The 26,480-nt window shown below is 38.3% G+C and overlaps 1 protein-coding gene across 1 annotated transcript in view; it reads right to left on the reverse strand.

Annotated features, from left to right (window-relative positions):
- The window catches only part of GDPD4 (glycerophosphodiester phosphodiesterase domain containing 4), a 133,763-nt gene that overhangs the window by 92,913 nt on the left and 14,370 nt on the right, over positions 1–26,480 (reverse strand). The window contains exons 3-9 of the mRNA XM_087868179.1: positions 21,769–21,862; positions 19,301–19,360; positions 13,980–14,078; positions 13,815–13,908; positions 12,934–13,011; positions 11,995–12,140; positions 11,529–11,611 (exon numbers count right to left, since the gene is read on the reverse strand). Coding sequence (XP_087724305.1) covers positions 11,529–11,611; positions 11,995–12,140; positions 12,934–13,011; positions 13,815–13,908; positions 13,980–14,078; positions 19,301–19,360; positions 21,769–21,862 — 654 coding nt within the window. The remainder of the gene's footprint in view (positions 1–11,528; positions 11,612–11,994; positions 12,141–12,933; positions 13,012–13,814; positions 13,909–13,979; positions 14,079–19,300; positions 19,361–21,768; positions 21,863–26,480) is intronic.

Below are 26,480 nucleotides of genomic sequence, written 5' to 3' on the forward strand. Positions count from 1 at the left end.
CCCTCAAGGTCCTGGAAACCTTGCTTCCAAAATTCCTTAGAGTCTTACGCTATCCCTAACCCTCTTCCAACTTGAAAGTATACCTCATGACCCTGGTGTAGCTCTTTATGCCCACGGGTCCTATCTCTGTGCTTTAATAAAATCACCTTTTTGCACCAAAGACGTCTCAAGAATTCTTCCTTGGTCATTGGCTTCGAACCCTAATGTCTTTCCTACATCAAATTAATCTTTAATAAAACAGGAAAGAAGATCTGCTGGGAAAAAGACAGTCTCTTCAACAAATAGTGTTGTTGGAAAAACTGGTCAGCTATAAGCAAAAGAATGAAACTGGACCACTTTCTTATACCATACCTAAAAATGCATTTAAAATGGATTAAAGACTAAATGCGAGACCTGGAATGATAAAAATCCTAGAAGACATCACAGGCAGGAATTTCTCTGACATCGGCCATAACAACATTTTTCTAGGTATGTCTCCTGAGGCAAGGAAAGCAAAAGCAAAAATAAACTACAGTCTATACCAAAATAAAAAGCTTCAGCACAGTGAAGGAAACAACCAACAAAACTATAAGGCAGCCTATGGAATGGGAGAAGATAGTTGCAAATGACATATCTGATAACAGGTTAGTATCCCAAATACATTTAAAAAACTTACACAACTCAACACCCCCAAAATAGATAGTCCAATTAAAAAATAAGCAGAAGACATGAATAGATTCCTCCAAAATCATCCAGATGGCCAAGAGACACATGAAAAGATGCTCAACATCACTCATTATCAGGGACATGCATATCAAAACTACATGAGATATCACTTCATACCTGTCAGAATGGCTAAAATAAAAACACAAGAAACAGGTGTTGGAGAGGATGTAAAGAAAAAGAAACACTTGTGCACTGTTAGTGGCAGTGCAAAGTGGCGCAACCACTGTGGAAAACAGTATGGAGAAAGCTAAAAATAGAACTACTCTCTGATCCAGTAATCGCACTACCAGGTATTTACCTCAAAAATACAAAAACTCACACACACACACAGAGGAATATTATTCGGCCATGAAAAAGAATGAACTCTTGCCATTTGCAACAACATGGATGGAGCTAGAGAGTATTATACTAAGTGAAATATGTCAGAGAAAGACAAATACCATTTGATTCCACTTGTATGTGCAATTTTAGAACTAAAACAAATGAGCAAAGGAAAAAGAGAGAGAGAGAGACAAACCAAGAAACAACCTCTTAACTATAGAGAACAGATGGTTACCAGAGAGGAGATGGGTCAGGGGATGGGTGAAACAGGTGATGAGGTTTAAGAGCACACTTATCCTGATGAGCGCTGAGTAATGTACAGAACTGCTGAATCATGACATTGTACACCTGAAACTAATGTAACACTGTACGTCAACTATACTGGAATTAAAATTTAAAAACCCAACAAAAAAAGTTAGACTTATAAATGGAGTAAGTTTTTGTTTTGTTTTAGTACAAAATGGTGGTTTTATTAAAGCATGGCGACAGGACCCCTGGGCAGAAAGAGCTGCTACACCAGGGCTGTGAGAGGTGGCTGATTATATACTTGGGAATTGGGGGAGGTAAGGAAAAGGGAGGTTTCAAAATGATTTTCGTATGTTAAAGAAGATTCACAGGACACCCAAGGCCTTGTTGTTGTCAAGTTAAGGTTGTTTTTCCCTCTAGCAAGGCATTAACATTAAGATAGTTGGGAGCTTCCTGGAAGACTGTCCACCCAGGAGTAGGAATAAGGTTCATAAGCTAAATTTAAAAGCTTAAGAATAAGGGTTCTGAATTTAATAAACTGAATACTTATTTCAATAAAACTAAAATGTTTCTAGCACACAAACATCACCTTAAGGCACAAAATAAATTTATATTTGAAAAATAAAAGGAAAATGAGAATGTTTTCATAGAAAGAAAAGATAGGATTCTTTTCCCAACAGACCTGCACTCTAAGAAAAATTAAAAGATCTTAGGCAAAAACTAAATACCAACTGGAAACTTGGACCTACACAAAAGAATGAAGAGTACCAGAAAAGATAAATACATGAGTAAATATTTAAAACTTTTTCCTCATTTTTAATCTTTAACAAAGATTGACCATTTAAAGCAAAAATTAAGAACAACGTATTGTGGGATTCATGACAGTAACAGGTCAAACAATGGGAGAGGTGAGTATATTGTTAAAGATTTGTATTTTACACACAAAAAATGTATAATATTTAAGGAAGAGGTGACAGGTTAAACATCATATTATAACTCTAGTGCAACCATTAAAAAAAAAAGTATAGCTAATAAGCCAACTGGGCAGATAAAGTCCTAAAAAGTAGTCCATTAATCTAAAGTGAGACAAGAAATGAGGGGGAAAAAATAGCAAAATAGTAGCGCACTCACATCGGGTATAAAATGGAAGGTGCCAAATAGTCAGTAATCAAGATAAATACCATTTCAATACAATTATTTTAAAAAATCTAAATTAATGACGGGGCACCTGGGTGGCTCAGTCGGTTGAGCATCCAACTCCTGATTTCGGCTCAGGTCATGGTCTCAGGCTCCTGGGATCAAGCCCCCTGTCTAGCTCAGCACTCAGCGGGGAGTTTGCTTGAGATTCTCTCTCTCTCTCTCTCTCCTTCTGCCCCTTCCCCTGCTCGTTCTTGCATGCATGCCCTCTCTCTCAAATAAATCTTTTAAAAAATATATAAATTAATGAAAACTCCATGACAAATAAAAATAACTGAATTTCAAATACAGACAGAATTACTGACTTTACCTTTTGCTTTGGCCTCTATTATGGTTTGACATGGCACATCAGTACTAAAATATCTGACATTTTGTTCATCATGGATGTTAAAGGGTAGGCAATACTGAAAGAAATTATTTTTTTTTGAAGATTTTATTTATTTATTCGACAGAGATAGAGACAGCCAGCAAGAGAGGGAACACAAGCAGGGGGAGTGGGAGAGGAAGACACAGGCTCACAGCGGAGGAGCCTGATGTGGGGCTCGATCCCACAACGCCGGGACCACGCCCTGAGCGGAAGGCAGACGCCTAACCGCTGTGCCACCCAGGCGCCCCTGAAAGAAATTATTGATCTCATTCTCATACACACACACACACACACACACTTGCTAAGTACAACATTTACACTTATTTCCCCTAAAAAGTTAAGTAAGAATTGAGTTGGTGGGGAAGGAATGGAGCAGTAAATCCCATAGAAGCTTACTGCGATCTTTCAGCCTCTGTGCCTCAGCTCCCTTTCACACCCAGTGAGTCAACATTTCTCCTTTTGGCTCACACAAGGTCAACGTTGCTTCAGAACACATGACTCAGTGTTCTCTAAGAGGTGCTGCTCCACGCTTAGCGAGGGTACCTAACTGGGCCTTTGTGCTATAAACCTCAGCAGCCAAAAGTCTTTGCGTAGATTCTTATCAGGGCTTCCCATACACTTTCTCTCTTAGATGCTTAATACCAGTTTATATTACTTGCTTTTGACGTGTAGGCACACCTCCTTTTCAAATATGTCTTTAAAATATCATATTCAAATGAAAGTTTCATATAAACATGTTTGATGTATTAAAACAACATGCTTGCAATTTTATGAAACGGGGTGAACACTGTCAAAATAAGTTCATTTTGGGGGTAGGAATGAGACTTCCTTTGTATTTTATCACAAATCTCCAAAGTGCCACAATTTTGAGAGTAAGAAGAGATGGCAGGAGTGGGCAAAGAAAACCATTTAGGAAATGGTCCAGAAAGGAAGTAAATCAGGACAGTATAATACTCTGGAAGCCAAGTTAAAAGTGTTTTTTAAATGAGGAAATAATTCAAATGCTGATGCTGACTCTTCTCATTTTACTGATATAACTGACATGTCATTGTATTTAAGATGTGTAACATAATAATGATTTGATATATATAAACAAGTTGACTTTTTAAATCATTTTTTCTCTAAAGAAATTTTATTTCCATACGGTTCTTCTTTATTCCTTCTGCTTCTTTGCTAATACATTCTACTTTTTTGTTTGCTTAATGAGTGTCCACAATTTGTTTTTGAGATACATTATGACAGCTGCTTTAAAATTCTTAGATGATTCCAATATCTGTTTCTCTTGGTGGTGATATGTATTAGTTATCATTCAAGCTGACATTTTTGTAGGTTTTCATATGCTGAAAACTTTGGGCTGGATCCTTGGCATTTTTATGAGATCCTCGTTGCTATTTAAATTTATTTTAGCAGTCACTGTATTTAGACACACATGTCCTGGCCCATGTTTGTAAGCCATGGTTCCAAAGTCAGTTTAGTTTTCAAAGGCTTTGCAATGTTTTCTGGCCTTTCCCACTATGTGCTACCCAGAAGTAAGTCTAAAACCTGGATGGTATTCCAGACCAGTGTTCAGTTATCAAATCTGCTGTGTTGTTTCTGTAAAGTTTCACGCATGGGTTACAAAAGGGTCTGCCCAGGATTTTATACACAGGTTTTAAAAATCCATTTCTCCAGCATAGCAGTTCCTCAGATAATTAAACACAGAATTACCATATGTTTCAGCAATTCCACTTCTGAGTATATGCCCAAAAGAATTTAAAGTAAGGTCTAGAAAATATATTTGTAGACTCATGTTCATAGCAGCATTATTCAAAATAGCAAGACGTGGAAGCAACCCAAATGTCCATCAGCAAATGATCAATAAGTAAAATGTATTATATACACACAATGGAATATTATTCAGCCTGAAAAGGGAAGGAAATTCTGTCACATGCTTTAACATGAATGAAACTTGAGGACATTATGCTAAGTGAAATAAGACAGTCACAAAAAAGACAAATACTGTATGATCCACTGATAAGTGGTATCTGCGGTTGTCAAAGTCATAGAAACAGAAAATGAAATGGTGGCTACCAGGGGCCGAGGGAAGGGAGAAAAGAGAGCGTTTTTTTTTTTTTTTTAAATTCCGGTACAGTTAACATACAGTGTAATATTAGTTTCAGTGCACAATATAGTGATTCAACACTTCCATACAACACCCAGTGCTCATCACAGCAGGTGCCCCCCTTAATCCCCATCACCTGTTTCACCCATCCCTCCACCCACCCCCTTCCCCCCCTCCATAACCTCAGTTGGTTCTCTACAGTTTAGAATCTGTTTCTTGGTTTGTCTTTTTCCCCTTTGCTCATTTGTTGTTGTTTTTTTCCTCTAACTTCTACATGTGAGTGAGATCATACGGTGTTTGTCTTTCTCTGACTCTTACTTCACATAGCATTATATTCTCTAGCTCCATCCATACTGTTGTAAATGGCAAGATTTCATTTTTTTAAGGCTAATATTCCATTGTATACTTATACCACATCTTTATCCATTCATCTATCAGTGGTCACTTGGGCTGCTTCCTTGAGTTGGATATTGTTAATAATGCCGCTACAAACACAGGGGTGCACATATCCCCTTGAATTAGTGGGTTTTTGGATTCTTGTGGTAAATACCTGGTAGTGTGATTACTGGATCAGAGGGTAGTTCTATTTTTAGCTTTCTGAGGAACCTCCATACTGTTTTCCACAGTGGCTGCACCACTTTGCACTCCCACTAACAGTGCACAGTGTTTCTTTTTCTTCACATCCTCTCCAACACCTGTTGTTTCTTGTGTTTTCATTTTAGCCATTCTGACTGGTGTGAGGTGATAGCTCGTTGCAGTTGTGATTTGCATTTCCCTGATAATGAGTGATGTCGAGGATCTTTTCATGCGTCTCTCAGCCATCTGGATGTCTTCTTTGGAGAAATGTCTGTTCATGTCTTCTGCCCATTTTTAATTGGATTATTTGTTTTTTGATGTTGAGTTTGCTGGCATTTTATTGAGGATTTTTGCATCTATGTTCATCAGAGATATTGACTTGTAGTTCTCCTTTTTTTGTGGTGTCTTTATCTGGTTTTGTTATCAGAGTGATACCGTCCTCCTAAAATGAATTTAGAAGTTTTTCTTCCATTTTTTGGAATAGTTTGAGAAGAATAGGTATTAATTCTGCTTAAAATGTTTGGTAGAATTCACCTGTGAAGCCATCTGGTCCTGGACTTTTGTTTTTTGGGGAGTTTTTGATTACAGATTCAATCTCCTTAGTAATCAGTCTGTTTAGATTTTATATTTCTCCCTGTTTCACTTTTGGCACAACATGTGTTTCTAGGAACTTATCAATTTCTTTTGGGTTGTCTTATTTGTTGGCATAGTTTTTCATAATATTTGCTTACAACTGTTTGTATTTCTGTGGTGTTGGTTATCATTTCTCCTCTTTCATTGGTGATTTTGTTTGTTTTCCCTTTTCTCTTAATTTTTTCTTTCTTCCTTTCTTTCTTTTTCTTTCTTTCTTTCTTTCTTTCTCTCTCTTTCTCTCTTTCTCTCTTTTTCTTTCTTCTTTCTTTCTTTCTTTCTTTCCTCTTTCTTTCTTTCTTTTCTTTCTCTTTCTTTCTTTCTTTCTTTCTTTCTTTCTTTCTTTCTTTCTTTCTTTCTTCTTTCTTTCTTCCTTCCTTCCTTCCTTCCTTCCTTCCTTCCCTCCCTCCCTCCCTCCCTCCCTCCCTCCCTCCCTCCCTTCTTTCTTTCTTTCTTTCTTTCTTTCTTTCTTTCTTTCTTTCTTTCTTTCTTTCTTTCTTTCTTTCTTTCTTTCTTTCTTTCTTTCTTTCTCTTTCCTATGAGTCCAGCTAGAGGTATATCAATTTTGTTGATCTTTTCAAAGAACCAGCTCCTGGTTTCATGTATCTGTTTTTTTTTTTAGTTTCTATATCATTTATTTCTGCTCCAATCTTTATTATTTCCTTCCCTCTGCTGGTTTGGGGTTTTGCTTGTTGTTCTTCTAGCTCCTTTGGGTGTATTGGAGATTTTTCTTGCTTCTTGAGGTAGGACTGCATTGCTATAAACTTCTCTTAGAACCGCTTTTGCTGCATTCCAAAGATTTTGGACCATTGTGTTTTTGTTTTCATTTGTTTCCATGTATTTTTTTACTTCCTCCTTGATCTCTTGGTTGACCCATTCATTGTTTACTAGCATGTTATTTAACCCCCATGTATTTGTGTTTTTTTCAGCTTTTTTCTTGTGGTTGATTTCTAGTTTCATAGTGTTGTGGTGAAAAAAGATGCATGGTATGACTTAGATCTCTTTGAACTTGGTGGGGCTTGTTTTTTGGCCTAATATGTGATCTATACTGGAAAATGTTCCACACGCACTTGAAATGAATGTGTATTCTGCTGTTTTAGAATGGAATGTTCTGAATATATCTACGAAATCCATCTGATCCAGTGTGTCACTCAAAGCCGTTGTTTCTTTTTTGATTTTTTGTTCGATGTAAGTGGGGTGTTAAAGTCCCCTACTATTACTATATTACTATCAATTAGTTTGTGTTTGTTATTAACTGTTTTATGTATCTGGGTGATCCCATGTTGGGTACATAAATACTTACAATTGTTATATCATCCTGTTGGATTGTCCCTCTTATTATTATATAGTGTCCTTCTTTGTCTCTTGTTACACTCTTTGTTTTAAAGTTTATTTTATCCAATATTTGTAACAAGCCATAAGAGAATCTCAACGACAGAGAACAAACTGAGGGTGGGGGATGGGCTAGATGGGTGATGGGTATTAAGGAGGGCACTTGTTATGATGAGCACTGAGTGTTGTATGTAAGTGATGAATCACTGAATACTACTTCAGAAACAAATACTGCACTGTAGGTTAACTACTTAACATTTAAATAAAAAAAATTAAAAAAAACAAAACAAATGAACAAAGGAAAAAAAGAGACAAACCAAGAATCAGACTCTTAACTACAGAGAACAAACAGAAGGTTGCGGTAGGGAGATGGGTGAAATAGGTGAAGAGGATTAAGAGTGCACTTAACATTTTTTAAAAATTTATTTATTTGACAGAGAACAAGAGACAGAGAGAGAGAGCAAGAGCGTACACAAACAAGGGGAGCTGCAGAGGGAGAGGGAGAAGCAGGCTCCCCGCTGAGCAGGGAGCCCGACATGGGGCTCGATCCCAGGACCCCGGGATTGTGACCTAAGCCAAAGGCAGCCACTTAACCGACTGAGCCACCCAGACACCCCTTGAACTTCTGATCACTATATTGTATACCTGAAACTAATATAACACTGTATGTTAACTAGAATTAAAATAAATTTAAATTTTTTTAAAAACATAAAAGTTTATTTTGTCCAATACAAGTACTGCTGCTCTGGCTTTCTTTGGACATCCATTTGCATGATAAATGTTTTTCCAGCCCCTCACTTTCAATTTGCAGGTTTCTTTAGGTCTGAAATGAGTCCTGTGTAGGCAGCATATAGATGGGTCTTTTTTTTTTTTTATCCACTCTGTCACCCTATATCTTTTGATTGGACCATTTAGTCCATTTACATTCAAAGTAATTATTGATAGATACGTTTGACTTCTGGTTACTGGTTGTTTTGTAGTTTTTCTCTGATCCTTTCTTCTCTTTTTTTTATGATTTGCTAGTTTTCTTAGTGATATACTTGGACTCCTTTCTCTTTATTCTTTGCATATCTATTAGTGGTTTTTAATTTGTGGTTACCATTAGGTTTGTATATAACATCTTCTGCATATAGCAGTCTATACTAAGTTGACTGCTACTTAAGTTCAAACCCATTCTTTACTCTTTTTAAGTATATGGTGTCACATTTTAAGTATACGGTGTCACATTTTACAACCTTCTATGAATTCTTTGACTGGTTTTTTATAGAAATACTTATTTTTACTATTCTCGTGTTTCCTACTTTTCAAACTCTCACTTATGATCTTTCCTTCCACTCAAAGGGTCCCCTTTAATATTTCTTGTAGGGCCGGTTTACTGGTCATGAACTCCTTTAGTTTTTGTTTGAGAAACTTTTTATCTCTCCTTCTATTCTGAATGATGGCCTTGCTGGAGAGTATTCATGGCTGTTGATTATTCCATTTTGGCACTTGGAATATACCATGCCACTCTCTTCTGGCTTGCAAAGTTTCTCCTGAAAAATCTGATAGACTTATAGGGTTTCTCTTATACGTAACTGTTTTCTCTTGCTGTTTTTATAATTTTTTTCTTTATCATTACTTTATGCCATTTTGATTACTATGTGTCTTGGTGTGGACCTTACTTTGGTTGATTTTATTGGGGGAATCTCTGTGCCTCCTGGATCTGAATACCTGTGTTTCTTTCCCCAGACTAGGGAAGTTTTCAGCTCTTAATTCTTCAAATAAATTTTCTGCCCCCTTTTCTCTCTCTTCTTCTTTTGGGAACCCTATAATTTGAATGTCATTATGCTTGATGGAGTCACTGAGTTCCCTAAGTCTATTCCCATTTTCATAATTCTTTTTTCCTCATTTGTTCAGTTTGGTTGCTTTCCATTACTCTGTCTTCTAGTTCAATAAACTGTTCCTCTGCTCCTTTCAGCCTGCTATTTCATTAAAGGTATTTGTATTGTGTTCTTCAACTCTGAATGGTTCTTTATGTTTTCTATCTCTGTCTTAAGGGTCTCACTGATGCCTTCCACTCTTTTCTGAAGTCCAGTGAGTATCTTTATGATCATTACTTTAAATTCTCTCTCAGGCATGTTACTTATATGTTTTGCTTAGATCTCTTCCTGTGATTTTGTCCTGTTCTTTCATTTGTGACATATTCCTCTGTCTCCTCATTTTGCCTAGCTCTCTGTGTCTGTTTCTGTGTGTTAGGAAAGTCAGCTACATCTCTTATTCTTGAAAGTAGTGGGCAGGATGTGCACTTTTAAGTAGGTGAATTCTGTCCATTTTTTTTGTTTTTGTTTTTGTAATTCTTGGAAAAAAATAGGGTGGAATGTGCTTACTCCATTTCATCTGGAACAGAAGTTCCAGGAGCTATACTTGATACTTTTGTACTCCCCAGGATCCTCTTAACTCTTCTGGTAGTTAACCGCATTTTAATACTTAGTAATTCTTGATATTACATTTTTCCTGTTCAAGTTACTGGTGTGGTATTCATGTCCTGACTGGACTCTGGCTGATATATAATTTTTGGTAATCATAAAGCTTAGGGTATGACCATGAATGTGGATGGTTCAGGGACAACAAGCAAAGAAACTGAGGGGTTGGAAGGATCACCTACATCAAAGTTGAAGTCACAGAAGTAACAGGAGAGAGAAAGACGATATGCCAGAACCTCACCAACTCAGCACCTTTACCGCATTATGCCATGACCACGAGGCATTTCAACAAATGAACCCAGGACCTCTGAAAGACTATCCATTTTCAATCCTGGGTCAAACATTCTGCATCAAACAGTTGTCATTGTTGGGTAACATCAAGAACCCCACTCAAGGGTCAGGAAATCTAGTTCTAATTCTGGATTTATTATGTACATTCTAGCCTTATGACTTCAGTAATACATTTCCCTTATTTGAAACTAGGTTCAAAACACATTTCCTCACCTGTGAAACAGAAGGTTCATTTCTCTTCTGTTTCCGCCTTAGAAGGGCTGTAAAGGCACCACATTATCTAATATACCCATGCTACAGAGAAAGCCTTTCCACTTCCAGCTGCTCAGGTACATAGGTTCTAGAGCAAAGCATGTCTTTTTGTCCTCACCCCTGCTCTGATCCAAGTCTTCTTTTGTTTTCCCTTGGACAATGCTACAGCCTACCACCCATCTCCCTGACAATTCTCCCTCATACACTTCCTGATGAGTCTTTCTAAAACAGTAAGGTAATATGTCCTCTAAAATCTACCATGGCTGCCCATTACACATTTACGGATCTCGATGGTCCAGCCTCAGTGAGCCTTACAGCCATACCTCTTCCTCACATAGCCCTCTCCTGTCCCCAAAGCATATCACTTTAGGCTAGCTTGCTGATCTACAAGCTTGTTATTTCTCATTTAGATGCCTTTGAATAAACTGTTGCGTCTGCCCAGAATACCTTCTTTCCCCACCTTTGATTGGTAAAATAATATTTTTTCCTCAAGACAACATAAACACAATTCTGAGGACACAGATGTTTTTCACACACTAGGCAATGGCCTTTTCCTCCACTGAGGTTCCACTGCATTTGACTTATTCTTCTCTGGAAGAAACTCACCACAAATGGTTTTATACTCTGTTTGTAAACATGCTATGTCTCCAGGCTAGGAACACCTCTTAGGCAGGGCTACATCTTATTTGCCTCTCCCTAGCACCCAGAAGAAGGCCTGGAATACAGCAGGTGCCCAGGGAATGTTAAGTAGATTGCTAAGGTAGTGCATGGGGTTAAAATGTTAGCATGGTTTTCAATGAGGACAAATTTGAATCAGATGGAGACTATATAGCGTGTGCATGATTTATGAGACTATGTTTGAGAATGTAGGGGTACAGATGTATGGTTTGTAAGGAAGAAGTGGTCTGTGTGTGTACTCTGTGTGTATGTGCCACACGAACACAGGAGAAACTTCCCAGAGCTTGCCCTCTCTACAACTTGGGCCATATTGGTCATCTTCCATGGCATTGGCCTTATCTCCTCCCCACCCCAGCCCCTGCTTTCCTACCTTACTTGTACATCACTCTCCAGCCCATAGGCCCCTTGTTCAACAGCTTTCTCAAAGGACATCATGGTATTCTCAGGCCCCAGCTGTGGAAGAAAAGAACATCAATCACTATACATCAGAGTCTCTCCCCCCGACATCCCTTTTATGGTGAAAGGGAGCCCAGTAAAAAAACGGCTTTAGGAAGACAAGTTTGGATCCCTCAGCTCTTTTTTCAAAGAGCCTGCCTATATTCTTCTCTACCCAAACTGATTCTGGGACTCTGCTCATCTGAGGTAACGTCACTGGGCACAATACAGAAAAATAAGTTAGGTGACTTGTGTTCAAATCAAACCTCTACAATTAACTCCTTATTCTTGTCATTTCAAGCCAACCCCTTTTCCTTTCCAGGGATCACCATGGCTCTGAGGTCCCATTCTCTCATCCACACACCCCATGTACACCTCTACTTACCCATGCTCAGACCTACCATGGGTGCACCTCTATGTCCAAAGAAGTCTGGCTTGGGTCCCAATTTACCCTCCTCCTGAATGCAGGGAGAATGAATCCCCAATGGCATAACATACAGACATAAAAGGATAAGGAAAAAAGGCAATCCAATAGCTACCTGTAGAGCTGGAAAAGTTGGGAGAAAGAAGTGAGAACAAAGCAGAAGCGGAATGGAGAATCATCTCAAGCAACTAACTATCCCAGCAGCAGTCGGTAAATACCCAGTCTATTGGTTTCACTGACTCTGCGGACTGGCTGATTACTCTATTTCTGTCACGTCCTCACTTATTTCCTTATTCCTCACTTATTATGTCACGTCCTAACTTATTTGTTAAACTATAGGGCTATCCAAATATAAGCACTACTATTAAGAAAAAATTATTGGAACTGTAAATTTATAAGGGAATGAACTGTGAAGGAGGTAGGATGGAGAGAAAATGTTAAGGAATACTTTCTCAGGAGGAAGCGTAGTTTGGCTGGTTCTGAGAAAGCCCTGAAGCCTGTAAAGATAAGCCTAAAATGCCCATATTTAAGACACTGCAAAATAGTGGAAGGCGCACTGGTTGACAGAAATCTTAGCTCAAAGCCACAGTCTACCACTTTCTAATTGTATGACGAAGAACATGTTGCTTAACCTCTCTGCGTCTTCATTTTCTTCATTCTGAAAAATGGAGCTATCTTGCTGCTAAAATCTACCTCACAGGATTGATGTAACAGGTAATCAATAAATATTAGGTATTTGCTTTTCTCTCTCTCCTACACACCCACCCCCACACACAGCCTGTCCACAATATCTGTTATCACTGGTCATTCCCCCAACACTTACTATTTTAGACCTCTGAGAATTTTACCCATTTGCATATTTTTAAGTTACCACTTATGCTCCAATCACTTGCAAATCTAAATCTCCAGCTCTAACCTCTCAACTTTGTGAGTGTATTACATCTCTTGGTTCTTTCTCTGTCATTGGGTGCCATCTTGTATCTTCTGATTCTAGCTAAAATTTAGGAAAAGAAAAAAAGAGTTCATTATTATCCCCTTCAAGATCCTGCCCCAAAATATTGCCTAAAATTCACCTCCACTTACTCGTACATACATGTCTAAGCACACAATGGCAAACGTTATCAATCCAGTCTTTCTTTTGCCTGCATCCTTCCACAAGTCAGGAAGCAAACACTCCTTATTTAACCAAGAGTAAAAAGAGAGACGGTAAAGAAAGGAAGATCCTACTTTTCTAGTAAAGGTGCTGTGAGATAACTTTATTCTCAAAACCATTTAGTGTACAGCCCTGATCCTCTTTTGTTTCCATATTAGGAATGGAGAGGAAATCAGTGGCAGAGGCAGACATTTCTGCTTCTGCTGTGAGTCAGGGACTCATAGGAGACTGCTTTGAATTACTAGGATGGAATGGGGGATATCTGGACCTATCATAAGTTTGTTAGTTGAAACTAGTATATTTGATACAAACTAAAAGAACTGTGACTTGTACAACCACTCCAGTATGCACCTCTATTCTCACTCCACCCTCAATCCATTCCCAAACTGTAACAACATAGAGAAAATTCTTATTTTTATAGAAGAATCATCCCTCTTCAGAAGACTTGTTTGGCAAGGGAAATGCTATGACAGACCACATACGGTTGTGAGTTCGACCACAAAGAGAATGTAGGAGTAACAAGCTAAATGAATTTCAAGGAGGTATAGTAGTGGCTATCTACCAAACTCACATTTTGCTAAGCGGAGAATACAAGCTAAAGTCAGAGCTGAAAGAATCAGGCAAAGTTCCACCACATGACATACCTTCTTCTTCCAAATGGATCAAGTAGAAGCCCACAGGCCAGGAAAGAATAACCATCACAGTTATGCTGCTCAGGTGCACATAGGGAGCAAAGATCTGGGAGAAAGCCAAAAGTTAGGCTGAACACATCTAGACAGACAGTGCTAGACCTATAGGATGATGCTTACCTGCAGTGACAGCCCAGCTGTCAGCCACCTGTCTTGCCAGAACTTGCATAAAATCCAGAAAAAAAATAAGGATAGCAGAATCACTAGCAGAACCAGGATCTGGGGAAACAGAAAGAATGTCCTGACTTCTAGGCACTAGGACTGAATCAGAACTGTCCTTGGGAATTGTATGTTGTGTCCCAACAATGTCAGGGGCCTCATTTCCTCATCCTTTTACTCTAACCATCTTGCAAATCTTCAATATGGAATGGACCCAATCACTTACCTTCTCTGTGTATAAGTCTTTGCTGGACAGCATGGTTGGGAAAAAAATTACTCTGCTATGTGGTCTGATGACTTCACTAATTTATCATCTCCAGCCTCAGCTGGGCCCTTAACATTGCTTAGCACCTCTTACCCAGCTTCAACAATGGCCATTACAAATGTTCACTACTTTTCTATATGACTCAATACAATCACAAGTAAATAGTATGTTGTACTTGCCTTTTCAATGTATATCTTCTCCAACAGACTGTAACATTCATGATATCAATGATATCATGATATCAATAAACATGATATAATGTTTATGATTATATCCTTACTTTCCTGCAGAATGTTTGGCACATTGTAGGCATCCAATAAATATTTGTTTAACAAAGGGAAACAAAAATCTGCCTGCCAGAACACTACACACTTCACAGAGAAAAAAACACTGACAAAATACAACTTAAAACTTTTTCTCCTTTAGGAAGAAAGGGATAAAGAAAGGGGGGGTAATCAGAAGGGGGAATGAAACATGAGAGACTATGGACTATGAGAAACAAACTGAGGGCTACAGAGGGGAGGGGGGTGGGGGAATGGGATAGACCGGTGATGGGTAGTAAGGAGGGCACATATTGCACGGTGCACTGGGTGTTATACACAACTAATGAATCATCGAGCCTTACATCGAAAACCGGGGATGTACTGTATGGTGACTAACATAATATAATAAAAAATCATTATTAAAAAAAAAAAAAGAATGTGAAAAGAAAAAAAAAACACTTTTTCTCCTTTAAATGTACATCTGTACAGTCCTCTAAAGAGTGTTTCGTTACCTCCTTTCCATTATCTATCTATTAAAGTAACTGAATCCATAATTAAACTTTCTCATTTACCTCCAGGGTTTGCTGGCTTAAATGGCTAATTTACCAAACATTTAAGGAATAAATATTTCCAATCTTTAACAACCTCTTCCAGAGAACAGAAAAAAAGGGAACATATTCTAACTTGTCTTATATAGCCAACAAAACATTCACACCCAAACTCAACAAGAACATTACAAAAAAGAAAAAGTACAGGCATACTTCGGACATAACGGCAGGTTCAGTTCCAGATCACCACAATAAAGCCATTATTACAATAAAGCAAGTCAGATGAATTTTTTGCTTTCCCAGTGCATATAAAAGTTATGTTTATACTATACTGTAGTCAATTAAGTGTACAACAGCATTATATCTTAAAAAACAACGTGTATACCTTAATTCAAAAATACTTTATTGCTGAAAATGTTAACCATCATCTGAGCTCTCGGTGAGTCATCATCTTTGTGCCGGTGGAGGTCTTGCCTCAGTGTCAATGGCTGCCGACTCATCAGGGTGGTGGTTGCTGAAGGCTGGGGTGGCTGTGGCAATTTCTTAAAATAAGACTACAGTGAAATTTGCTGCATTGATTGATTGACTCTCCCTTTCATGAACGATTTCTCTGTAGCACGTGATGCTGTTTGACAGTATTTTACTCACAGTAAAACCTCTTTCAAAAATACAATCAATCCTCTCACCTGCCACTGCTTTATCAACCAAGTTTACGTAATATTCTAAATGCTCTGTTGTCATTTCAACCATCTTCACAGCATCTTCACCAGGAGTAGATTCCTGCTCCTTCTCAAGAAACCACTTTCATTGCCCATGCATGAGAAGTAACTGCTCATCCGTTCAAGTTTTCTCATGAGTTCAGTCATGTCATCAGGCTCCACTTCTCATTCTAGTTCTTTTGCTTTTCCTCCATATCTGCAGTTACTCCCTCAAGTCTTCAACCCCTCACAGTCATCCATGAGAGTTGGAATCCATTTCTTCCAAACGCCTGTTCATGTTGATATTTTGACATCTTCCCATAAATCACAAATGTTCTTCAGGACAACTTGAATGTTGAATCCTTCCAGAAGGTTTTCAATTTACTTTGCCCCAGGTCAACCAGAGGAATCACGATCTGTGGCAGCTACAGCCTTACAAAATGTACTTCTTAAATAATAATAATAGTTGATAGTTAAAATGACTCCTTGATCCATGGGCTGCAAAATGGATCTTGTATTAGCAGGCATGAAGACAACATTCATTTTGCTGTACATCTCCATGAGAACTCTTGGGTGACCAGGTGTATTGTCAATGAGCAGCAGTATTTTGAAAGAAAATTCTTTTTCTAAGCAGTTGGTCTCAACAGTGGGCTTAAAATATTCAGTAAACCATATTGTAAAGAGATGTAAACATTTCTAGCTTTTGACTTAACATGAGAGATGTGACTCTTCCTTTCACTGGAACACTCAGAGGCCACTGTAAGGCTATTAATTGGTCTAATTTCAATATCGTGTGTCTCAGGGAATAGGGAAAGGGAGAGAGATCACGGTACGGCCAGTAGGTGGAGCAGTCAGAATACACACATTTATCAATTAAGGTCACTATCTTACATGGTTGTGGTTCATGGTGACCAAAACATTTACAACAGTAACACAAAGATCACCGATCACAGATCATCATAACAAATATAATAATAATTAAAAAGTTTGAGATACTGTGAGAATTACCAAAATGTACTACAGGACACGAAGTGAGTATATGCTGTTGGAAAAATGGCGCCGATGACTTGCTGGACACAGGGTTGTCACAAACCTTCAATTTGTAAAAAACAGTATCTGCAAACTGCACTAAAGTGAAGCACAGTGACATGAGGGATGCCTGTATATGCCAATCTCTCTATGTACACAGATGCAAAAATCACAGAAGCATCCCAACCCAAAAGTTTAATTGTCAAATCAGACTCACATGAATCTCGTAGGATTCTATGATCTACCCAACACCAAACTTATTAAGGATTCAAAGGATACAGGCAATTAGAAGGCGCATATAAAACATTTTCTCTTGGAGAAATGTGAACCTGTCAAATGCAGCCACTCATAAAAATGTCTTTCCTCTTCTATATTAGGATACATTCTGCTCTTGGGACTTAAAATGTGGGGTGCGTTTTTTTTTTAATTGAAATATAGTTGACACACAATGTTCCAAAAGTCTCAGGTGTACAACATAGTGACTGGATAAATCTATATATTATGTTATGCTCACCTCAAGCTACCATCTATCACCATACAACACTATTACAATACCACTGACTATATGCCCTATGCTGTACCATCTTTCATCTCTGTAATTTATTCATTCTATAACTGAAAGCTATACCTTCCACTCCCCACTTCATTGTCCCCTTTTTGCTCATCCACTCCCCCTCCCCTCTGGCAACCACCAGTTTGTTCTCTGTATTTACAGATCTGTTTCTGCTTTTTGTTTGTTCATTTGTTTTGTTTTTTTAGAGTCCACATACAAGTTAAATCATATGGTATTTGTCTTTCTCTGACTTATTTCACTTAGCATAATACCCTTTAGGCCCAACCATGTTGTTGCAAATATCAAGATCTCATTTTTATGGCTGAGTAATATTCCATTACGTATGTACACCACATCTTCTTTATCCATTCATCTATTGATGGACACGGGCTGCTTCCATATGTTAGCTACTGTAAATAATGCTGCGATAAACACAGGAGCTCATATATCTTTTCAAATTAGATTTTCATTTTCGACAACTCTCTATGTTACACTATGCTCACCCCAGTGTAACTACCATCTGTCACCATGCAACACTATTAGAATACCACAGACTATATTTCCTATGCTGTACCTTTTACTCCTGTGACTTTTTCATTCCATGAGTGGAAGCCTGTATTTCCTGCTCCTCTTCACCCATTTTGCCCAGTGCCCCCCGCTCCCACTCCCCTGCAACCATCAGTTTGTTCCTTGTATTTATCGGTCTGATTTTGCTTTTTGTCCATTCGTTTTCTTTTTTAGATTTCACATGACTCTTGGCAGTGACTAACTGATCATGGTGTCCCAACTCCAAAACAGATGGTGATCTCAACAAGGCCTATTTTTTCACTTCTCAATCTACATTCTTTCCCTGTAAGATCTTATGACTTCAATTTCAACCTATTCTAATAACTCTTGAATCTACATTTCCAGTTCATACTTCTCATTTGAATAAGAGGAAATTTAAGGGGACCACTCAGAGTTTGATATGTTCCTGGGTTTAAGGAAAAACAAAATATGATATCAAACCACACCTGAAAAAAGTCTATAAAAAGGAAAGAGTCTACGGCTGGAGCTGCTCAAGCCCATGGCAGAACAAAATGAGGGAGGCTATGTTGGAAACGAGCTGCACATCCACAGATGTTGGGGCAAAGATGCTGCTCTCTGTGGAACAGATACGGATCCTTTAAGACACACCATTCTGGAGTCATTTTAAAGGGCTCCAAACTAAGGGAAGGTTAAAAAGACCTCAACAAATTTCCAGGTGTATAGGAAGACAGACACTGACTTCACCAAGAAAGGTGTAGTCAAGGTTCTCGGCAGAAGGGTCTCTGAAAATACACACAGAAAAAGCCTGTGGGATAAAAAGCCAACAATTGTACATTACCTGGTCCTGACAGCATCAACCTCAGATGACCCTCTTGCCCCTCTTTGTGCAACTGTGTTCTTTTATCCTATCTTCTTTTCCCCTGTGCCCTATTCTGGTAAAAAGAGAAGTAGATGGACCATCATGCTCTCCATATCACTGCAGGCTTCCAGGCCTGGGTCACGTCCAAAAAAGGGGAGGAAATATCTTATAATGTTGAAGTCTGGGTTATTACAATGAACTGAAATTTTTAATGACTGAAATGAGAATGTTCTTATGACTATAAAGGACTGAAAAAGTAATGGAATTTGCCTAAGATGTTATTGGGATGGGAAGAACAGAGTCACAGAATGAGTTTAACAAGGAGTGGTTAAAAAAAAAAAAAAAGTTTGAGTTCAAGCTCCTTCAGTAAATCAGTTACATCTGCTAGAAATTTAATGATTTCAGCTAAAACAGTATAAACAGATCTCTTCTTTCCAAGGGGAACAATGAAAGAAAGGGTGGCTCTTCTTAACACTAGAGTGCCTAAGAGGCACATTCAGTCCTGGCCCAAGGTCTCCTACAAAGGTTCAGTGTCCTACCTTATGACACCAGTGCAGGTTTGGTTCATACCCTTCCCAAACCAACAAAAATGCAAGTACCTGGAAAAGCAAAGAAGAAAAAGGAGGTTATCTTGAAATCACCAAGCTGCTGCCCAAAATTAGCTCAAAATCCCTTTCACACTCTAGCACTACATTCACTTATTGCTATACCTGCACTTTGCGGCCTCCGGTAGTTTGCCGTGCTGCTCCCCTGCCTGAGAAGCTCTCCCTGTCCACGCCACTGACGCTTCTTCGAAGGTTCAAATGTCACCTTCTATTTGTAACATTCACCAGCGCCCCCAGGAAGAATTATTCCCTGGAATTTCATAACAATCACCATACTGATATCCTTCCTGTGTTCCTAACAATTTCTTTTCCCCGTGATGAACTGTACTCCTGGTATTACTTAGACCCACTTGTGAGAGAAGAGAGGGCAGAGACCAGCCCGTCAAAGAGTTATTTAAAAACTCTTTCTTGAGGAATCGGTGCCACTGTTACAACTGTTAACTACTGTTGTTAACCTGATATTTAGTCAATAAATCTTAATTAGATTTGAATATAATCTAACCAGTCTCTAAGTCAGTATGAAGATACAAACAAAATCGGAACCCTTAGATGCTCAGGATATTAATGAGAGATGGAATGTATAAAGCTCTTAACTTTTTTATCAAAATAATTTTATATATCTGATTTCATTTGTTCTTTATCCAGCCCCATAAAATACCATATTATTAAATATTATCATTCTCATTTGAAAGAAAAGAAATGTAGGCTCAAAGTTATATGACTTGAAAAAGGTTATAAAATAACCTAACAACAGAAATAGAACTCAGGTTTTCCTCTTTGTGCACTGTTGTGGCCACTGCATGCATCCAAAAAGAGGCAGGGTAGAGTAGAAAGTTTGTGGTAGTTATAATGTATTACCCTGTTGAACACTAGAACTCATTATCACCTGAGAAGCTAGCTATACCATTTCATGTTCACTGTGTATAAAAGCAGTACAAGTCAGTGGCCAGAGTTTGGCCCAGAGCACATCCTTCATCTGCATTTTCCCCATTAAAAAGAAAAGTTTCTAAGTAGCCTTCCTGCCTATAGCCACCCTCCACACCACAATTTCCAGGATGGTTTTCCTAAAATAGAAATCTGATTTATGCCAAATGTCTTAGCCTTATTTCCAGACCTTCCAAAATCTGTCACAACCCGATCTTTTTAGCTGTGTTCCCCATTATTCTTCATTATGCCCTACATGCTAACAGAACTGACCTTGCCCTCTTATCTAGTTGCACTCCATATTTTTGTCTCGCCACCTTTGTTATAATGTTCCCACAGCCTGGAATGTTCTTTCCCCATCCCCATATACACATGTCCAAATCCAACATCCCTTCAAGATCACACATCAGTGCCACCTCTTCCCAGAAGTCTTACTTAATCCTCTTGGCTGAGAGTCACCTCTTCCTTCTCAGAACCCATGCAGAACTTTTTTTTATGCCTCTCTAATTACAAATAAAATGTTCTGCCTGTGTTAGTTATTTTTGTCTATGAGTTAGTTGCCCTACTAGAGTCTAAACTCATTGAATTAAGACACTATTATAACTTTACATCTCATACCTATCTCTTTGAAGTGCCCTGCATGAATATAGAAACTGCATATTTTAGTTATCACTGTATACTCAGTACTTATTACTCATACAATGATTAATAAATTTTGTTGAACAATGCAAATGGGAACGGATTTGGTGGGTTGGGGTTTTCTGTATCAAAAAGGAAATTAGTAAGGACAGGGAACTGTGAAATCAGAGAAAGATATATATGTCCTATGTATAAGTGGGCACTGAAAAACTCCCATTACCTGAAAGTTATCCTCCCATAGCTTTCCACTTTCACAGACTCCTCTCTTGCTTGGCCTGAATTTCTCATACTGCACTACACTACTATGTCAGGCAACAGAGACAAGGTCACTATTTGCCATAAGACCTGTTAAAATGTACTCTGCACAAGGACTAGAGACTAATGTGCATTTGCACATTAGAATAGGTTTGAAAAACTAGCTGATTTGTAAGGCCCAGAAAGACTCATTCTCGGAGACAGGATATGAAATGAGGTAGTTCAAGACATAAGGATACTGCTAATGTGAATCTGGAGCGTTTAAAATAACATTAAGTGAACCATAAAATAGGCTACAAAACAAGATTAGAGAAAGGATGTTCTGTCACCCTTTCAAAGGGAAGGTGGTAAGACAGACCCTCTAATAGCACAAGCCTTTTTTTCTTCCATCCATCCTTTGTGTCTAAGATTCAAGTAGCTGATATAAACCCCAACTCTGCTAAGACAAGAGTGATCTTCGGTTCTGATGGCTCCCAGCACCTACTAGATACCATCCCAGATAGGAGCACCGCATGAGGCTACTCAGGAAGAGAGGAGGAGAAATTTGAAACATTACTCACCAACCGCAACAAAACATTACTCACCACCAGCAATGAACAGTAGGCAGCCAGGATCCCAAATAAACTCAGCAAGACAATGGACCAAAAGAACCAGTATCCTGTACCTAGAAAAACGACCCTGCAAAAATGTGTTTCAATCCTTAAAACATAGCAGATATTAGTAGCGTCTGTGTCAAGGGTGGGGAACAAGACTGGACTGAATGAAGCATAAGAAAATGGAAGGAGATAAGAGAAGCAATCTGAGAACAGATCTGTGAAGAGCTTTAGAGATATTTAGTTGCGAAGTTTTAACTTTATCCTAGAGGCAACTGGGTACTTTAGTGGGAGTCTGTATCAGTGGTAGGATTTTTTAAAGTTATTTAGAATATATACTCAAAAATTACGTCCTCTTTAAAAATAATATAATAATACAGAAATTCCGGAAAGTCAAAAGAGAAAGTCATCCATGAATTCAACACCTTAATAAAATTAATATTTTCCATTTTGGCAGGTTCTTTGTCCATTTGCATGTTTGTTTTCTAATATAATTATAATCATAGCTACCATATTAATTGCTCTATGCTAGAGTGAAGAGATTTGGGTCCTTTAAAAACAGTTTAAATGTGTTCTGTTCTGAAAGTAGGTTATGAGAGAAACCTGCTAATGATTTGCTAAGAGAAACAGTGTTATACTTGGTCTAGATATTATATGTCAAATAATTTAGACTCATTTTCAGATAATAGAAATTACGTTCTCTCAATATAAAACCTGGAGAAATTATATTTTAATAATATAAAATATAGATTAATGAACATATAACCACATTAAAAATAAGAAAGGAAATTCTCTTGGTCAGGAGGTATAAGACACACCCAGAAGAAAGAAACAGGCAAGCAATCACCCTATCGAGAACTATCACAAATCAAGACACTGGAAACAGTACTTTGTAGAAGATGAGTTTACAACCAGAAATCAGAAATCATCAAATGTCAACAAATGAATCCAATAAAGCTGACAAATAGAATAACTTGCATCCAAGAAAATAGAGCAATTAGAAAAGAATCACAAAATATATTTAAGATATTAAGAGACATAAAGGAAGGACTAATATCCATGTAACAAGAATATGTTTTTGCTTTTTTTAAAAATAATATTTTTTATTATATTATGTTAGTCCCCATACAGTACATCCCTAGTTTTTGATGTAAAGTTCCATGATTCATTACTTGCATATAACACCCAGTGCACCATGCAATACGTGCCCTCCTTAATGTTTTTTTTTTTTAAGATTTTATTTTAAGTAATCTCTACACCCAACATGGGGATTGAACTTACAACCCTGAGATCAAGAGTCACATGTTCTACTGACTGAGCCAGCCAGGGGCCCCAAGAATATGATGTTTTAATAAGAGCACAGGGATAATCAAAACAATCAAATAAAGTTCTTGAAAGAAAATGAAAGATGGACTTAATATCAGTCTAGATACAGCCAAAGGATTAAACAGCTTAACCAAGAAGTGATACCAGTTTTGCTTTCAAGTGAGAATGGAAAGCTAAGGTTTGCCATTTAATGGTGCCTCTGTCTTTTCTAATCATCTCTTTGGCCACATTAGATATTTTTTCACTTCATTTCAACCTTTTTTTTGTATATTCGATCACATGTAAATATTATTATTAGTTTAGTTCAGCTCAAAACTCTCTCACCAAACTCAAGTGCAGTTCTCATCTACCTGCTGTGAACTTCGGGCAAAGGAAGAGCTGTGATTTTTTTTCTCTCTCCCTTTTCTACCTCTTTCTGTCCCATTCATCTGTACTCACTCTTGGTGGTGGTTTGGGGCAGGGGGTAGATAACAAAAGGGAGTGAGAAGAATGAAAAGGAGTTAGTTTAAGTGACTGACTACACATCAGTGGGAATCAAAAAAGGAAGTCTTTCTTGGTCATCACTCCTTTAATCTGGGAATATACAGTTGCTGATGAATATGCAGTAGGCTCCCTTGCATGGATTGTCCAATTTAGGCTTCTTATGACTTAGTATTTTCAAGCAACTTTCTCTCTGCTCCAGATCGTTTGTTTTAAATACCCCTAGCACCATAATCACATCTCCCTTTTAGAAGGCCTTCTCATTCAATAGAGAAAGACTTTTAGGATAGCCTAGTCAATGCAACTTCATCTAAATCCACATTCACTGCACTAATGCTTAAAGAAATCTTCCAGGACCCCATCCCTGCTTTCCCATAGCTGCACGATGCAGCTTTCTTGCATCTTGCCCCAATACATATCTTACATACCACAATTATATTAGTACCACCAATTGTCAGCTGACAGTAATTCTGAGGGGAAAAAAAGGCACATCATGGTGAGGCATTGGGAACTTTCACATAACAGGAAGAATGGGAAGACAAGTCTAACGCCTCAATACACACAGAAGGAGGGGGAGAAGGAAAATGACAGTTACCCCATCAAAAATTCTGCTCTACCTCTCTCTAGCTAGAGGTAACAACTAAAAAAGCTGGATATGATTTTAAAATCTAAATGAAGACATCAGGGAACCAACCAGCAGTGAAGAACTATGGAACCAAGATCCAAATAAGAGAGGAAATCCAGAGACATAACTTGGCATTTGAGTGATTTTTCTCTAGAAGTGGCTGAGATAAAAAGGAGGGCTTCCTGTATCTTGCAGGGTTAGGAGAACAAAAAAGTGAGAAACTTTTTTCTGATAAACACTATACACTTTGATTTGGGACCTTTCAAGGCTACAACCTAGGAATCAGCACAAACCAGAAATACACTGCTTTTGGGGGACTGAATCCTAGCTTTGAACCATTTAAGTACATCAAACTGGATTAAGGTGAATAGGATTTGTTAATACACCTAGTTACTTGTTAGAGTACCTAATATAATTATAGAGGACATAAGATAATTCGAGGTCTCAAATTACCTATACAAACTTTTTATATATAATGTTTAGCACTCAAGAAAAACATTTGGGCACACCAGGAGAGGAGACCACATTAGTGAATGCCTAAAGAAACAAGAACAACACGACACCTGGGTGGCTCAGTCAGTTAAGTGTCCAACTCTTGATCTCAGCTCAGGTCTTGATCTCAGGGTTGTGAGTTCAAGCCCTGCGCTGGGCTCTATGCTGGGCATGGAGCCTACTGAAAAGAGGAAGGAAGGGAGGGAGGGAAGGAGGAGGGGGGAAGGACAACATAAAAAGATCTTCAGCAAATCTAGGTAAGAAAGATAACAGACACAGACTTCTAAATAAATATCCTTAAAATGTTTAGACAGGAACAAAATTAAGAATTCAGTAGAGAACTATTTAAAAGGAGACCAATTAAAAAAATAAAAGAAAATGTTAAAAGATATGTCATGAAAAAAAGTCAAGAATGAAACAGACACATGAACAAATACATGAAAAATACAGAAGATTAAGGCACTTGGGGATAAAGAAGGCTTAATATACATAAAAATTAAAGTTCCAAAAGTAGAGATGATAAAAAATGGGATAAAAACAATAGTTGAAAAGACAGTGGCTGAGAACTTTTCCAAAATGATTAAAATATTTTATTGCTCTGGGATCAGTCAGGAAAGGATTTATTGTAGGGATCCAACCTTATGCTATTATAGAAGTCATTAGAGAAGGTTATATAAGGCTGTTACATCTGATCTGATATTTGGCCTAAAGTTGCTAGAAGTCAGGACAGCAGGGGGAAGGAAAACTGAACATTACATATGAGAGAACTAAAACCCATAACGAGCAACTGGAACCCACAAAGACAAAGTGAAACACATGAGGACAGACTAGAACCTATGAGAACATACACAGACAATGGAACATGTGTCTATCACTGTGTCAAGAATTTAGCTAAGCTAGTCCATGGTATTGCTGCCTCAACATCCATTCTGTTTGGCCAAGTGGCCTGCAAGGACCTTAAACTGACACTTGCTCCCTCAGGGAAGCACATGCCCTCTATAGCACCCCACAAAGTCACAAGCAAATACAAGTTCCTGACAGATCTCTCCCAACAGGCCCTGGGATCAAGTTTCCTCTGCTTCCTAGCGCCTGTATGCCTTATATGTCCCTTAGATAAGACTCTCATGGCACTTACCAAATTCCTGCTCTTTTGGCTTGAACTGACCAATTTGGCCCTAGCCCAGGAACCCCAAAACACTCCACCCAAGGACCCTAATAAAGGCATGTGTCACAGGGCATGCCTCTCTTTCTGACTGAAATTTAACTTTGTTAAACTAACAGAAAGGCCTTGACCTTCTGTGTGTCCCCTTGAAGTGTGCCATGTACTTCCTCCAGTACTTACGAGTAATAAACTTCTCTTTTGATTTCTCTTGTGGTCTGTTGCTGAACCACCACTCACCACTCTTGTTGCCTTGACTCATCATCCAGTACCCTGTGCTCCACATAACAAATGTTAGTTTAACAAAGTTATAATACACTGCCTCCAACCTTGTTGATAAGGGTGACTTGTAGAAAAAGTTGGTGCTTTTTCTTACTGTGGCCTAGGACATGGACAAACTAAAAAAGATCTGGCAAGATCAGGGAGTATGTGGGCAGAGGTGCCACCCCATGCCAACTAAGTGAACTACCAGATACTGACATTGCATGAAGGCTGCCATAACGTCTGGGCACATCATGGACCTTCAGAGTATAAAACAGTGGCTACTGATTCACATCCCACATTCAAGTTTTATGCAAATTTCTCCTGTGACTAATCCTGACCCAATCCTATATTGGGAAT

This window comes from Ursus americanus, chromosome 16, assembly GCF_024610735.1.
Source record: "Ursus americanus isolate L20-20 chromosome 16, mUrsAme1.1.p, whole genome shotgun sequence".
Taxonomy (NCBI): Eukaryota; Metazoa; Chordata; class Mammalia; order Carnivora; family Ursidae; genus Ursus; species Ursus americanus.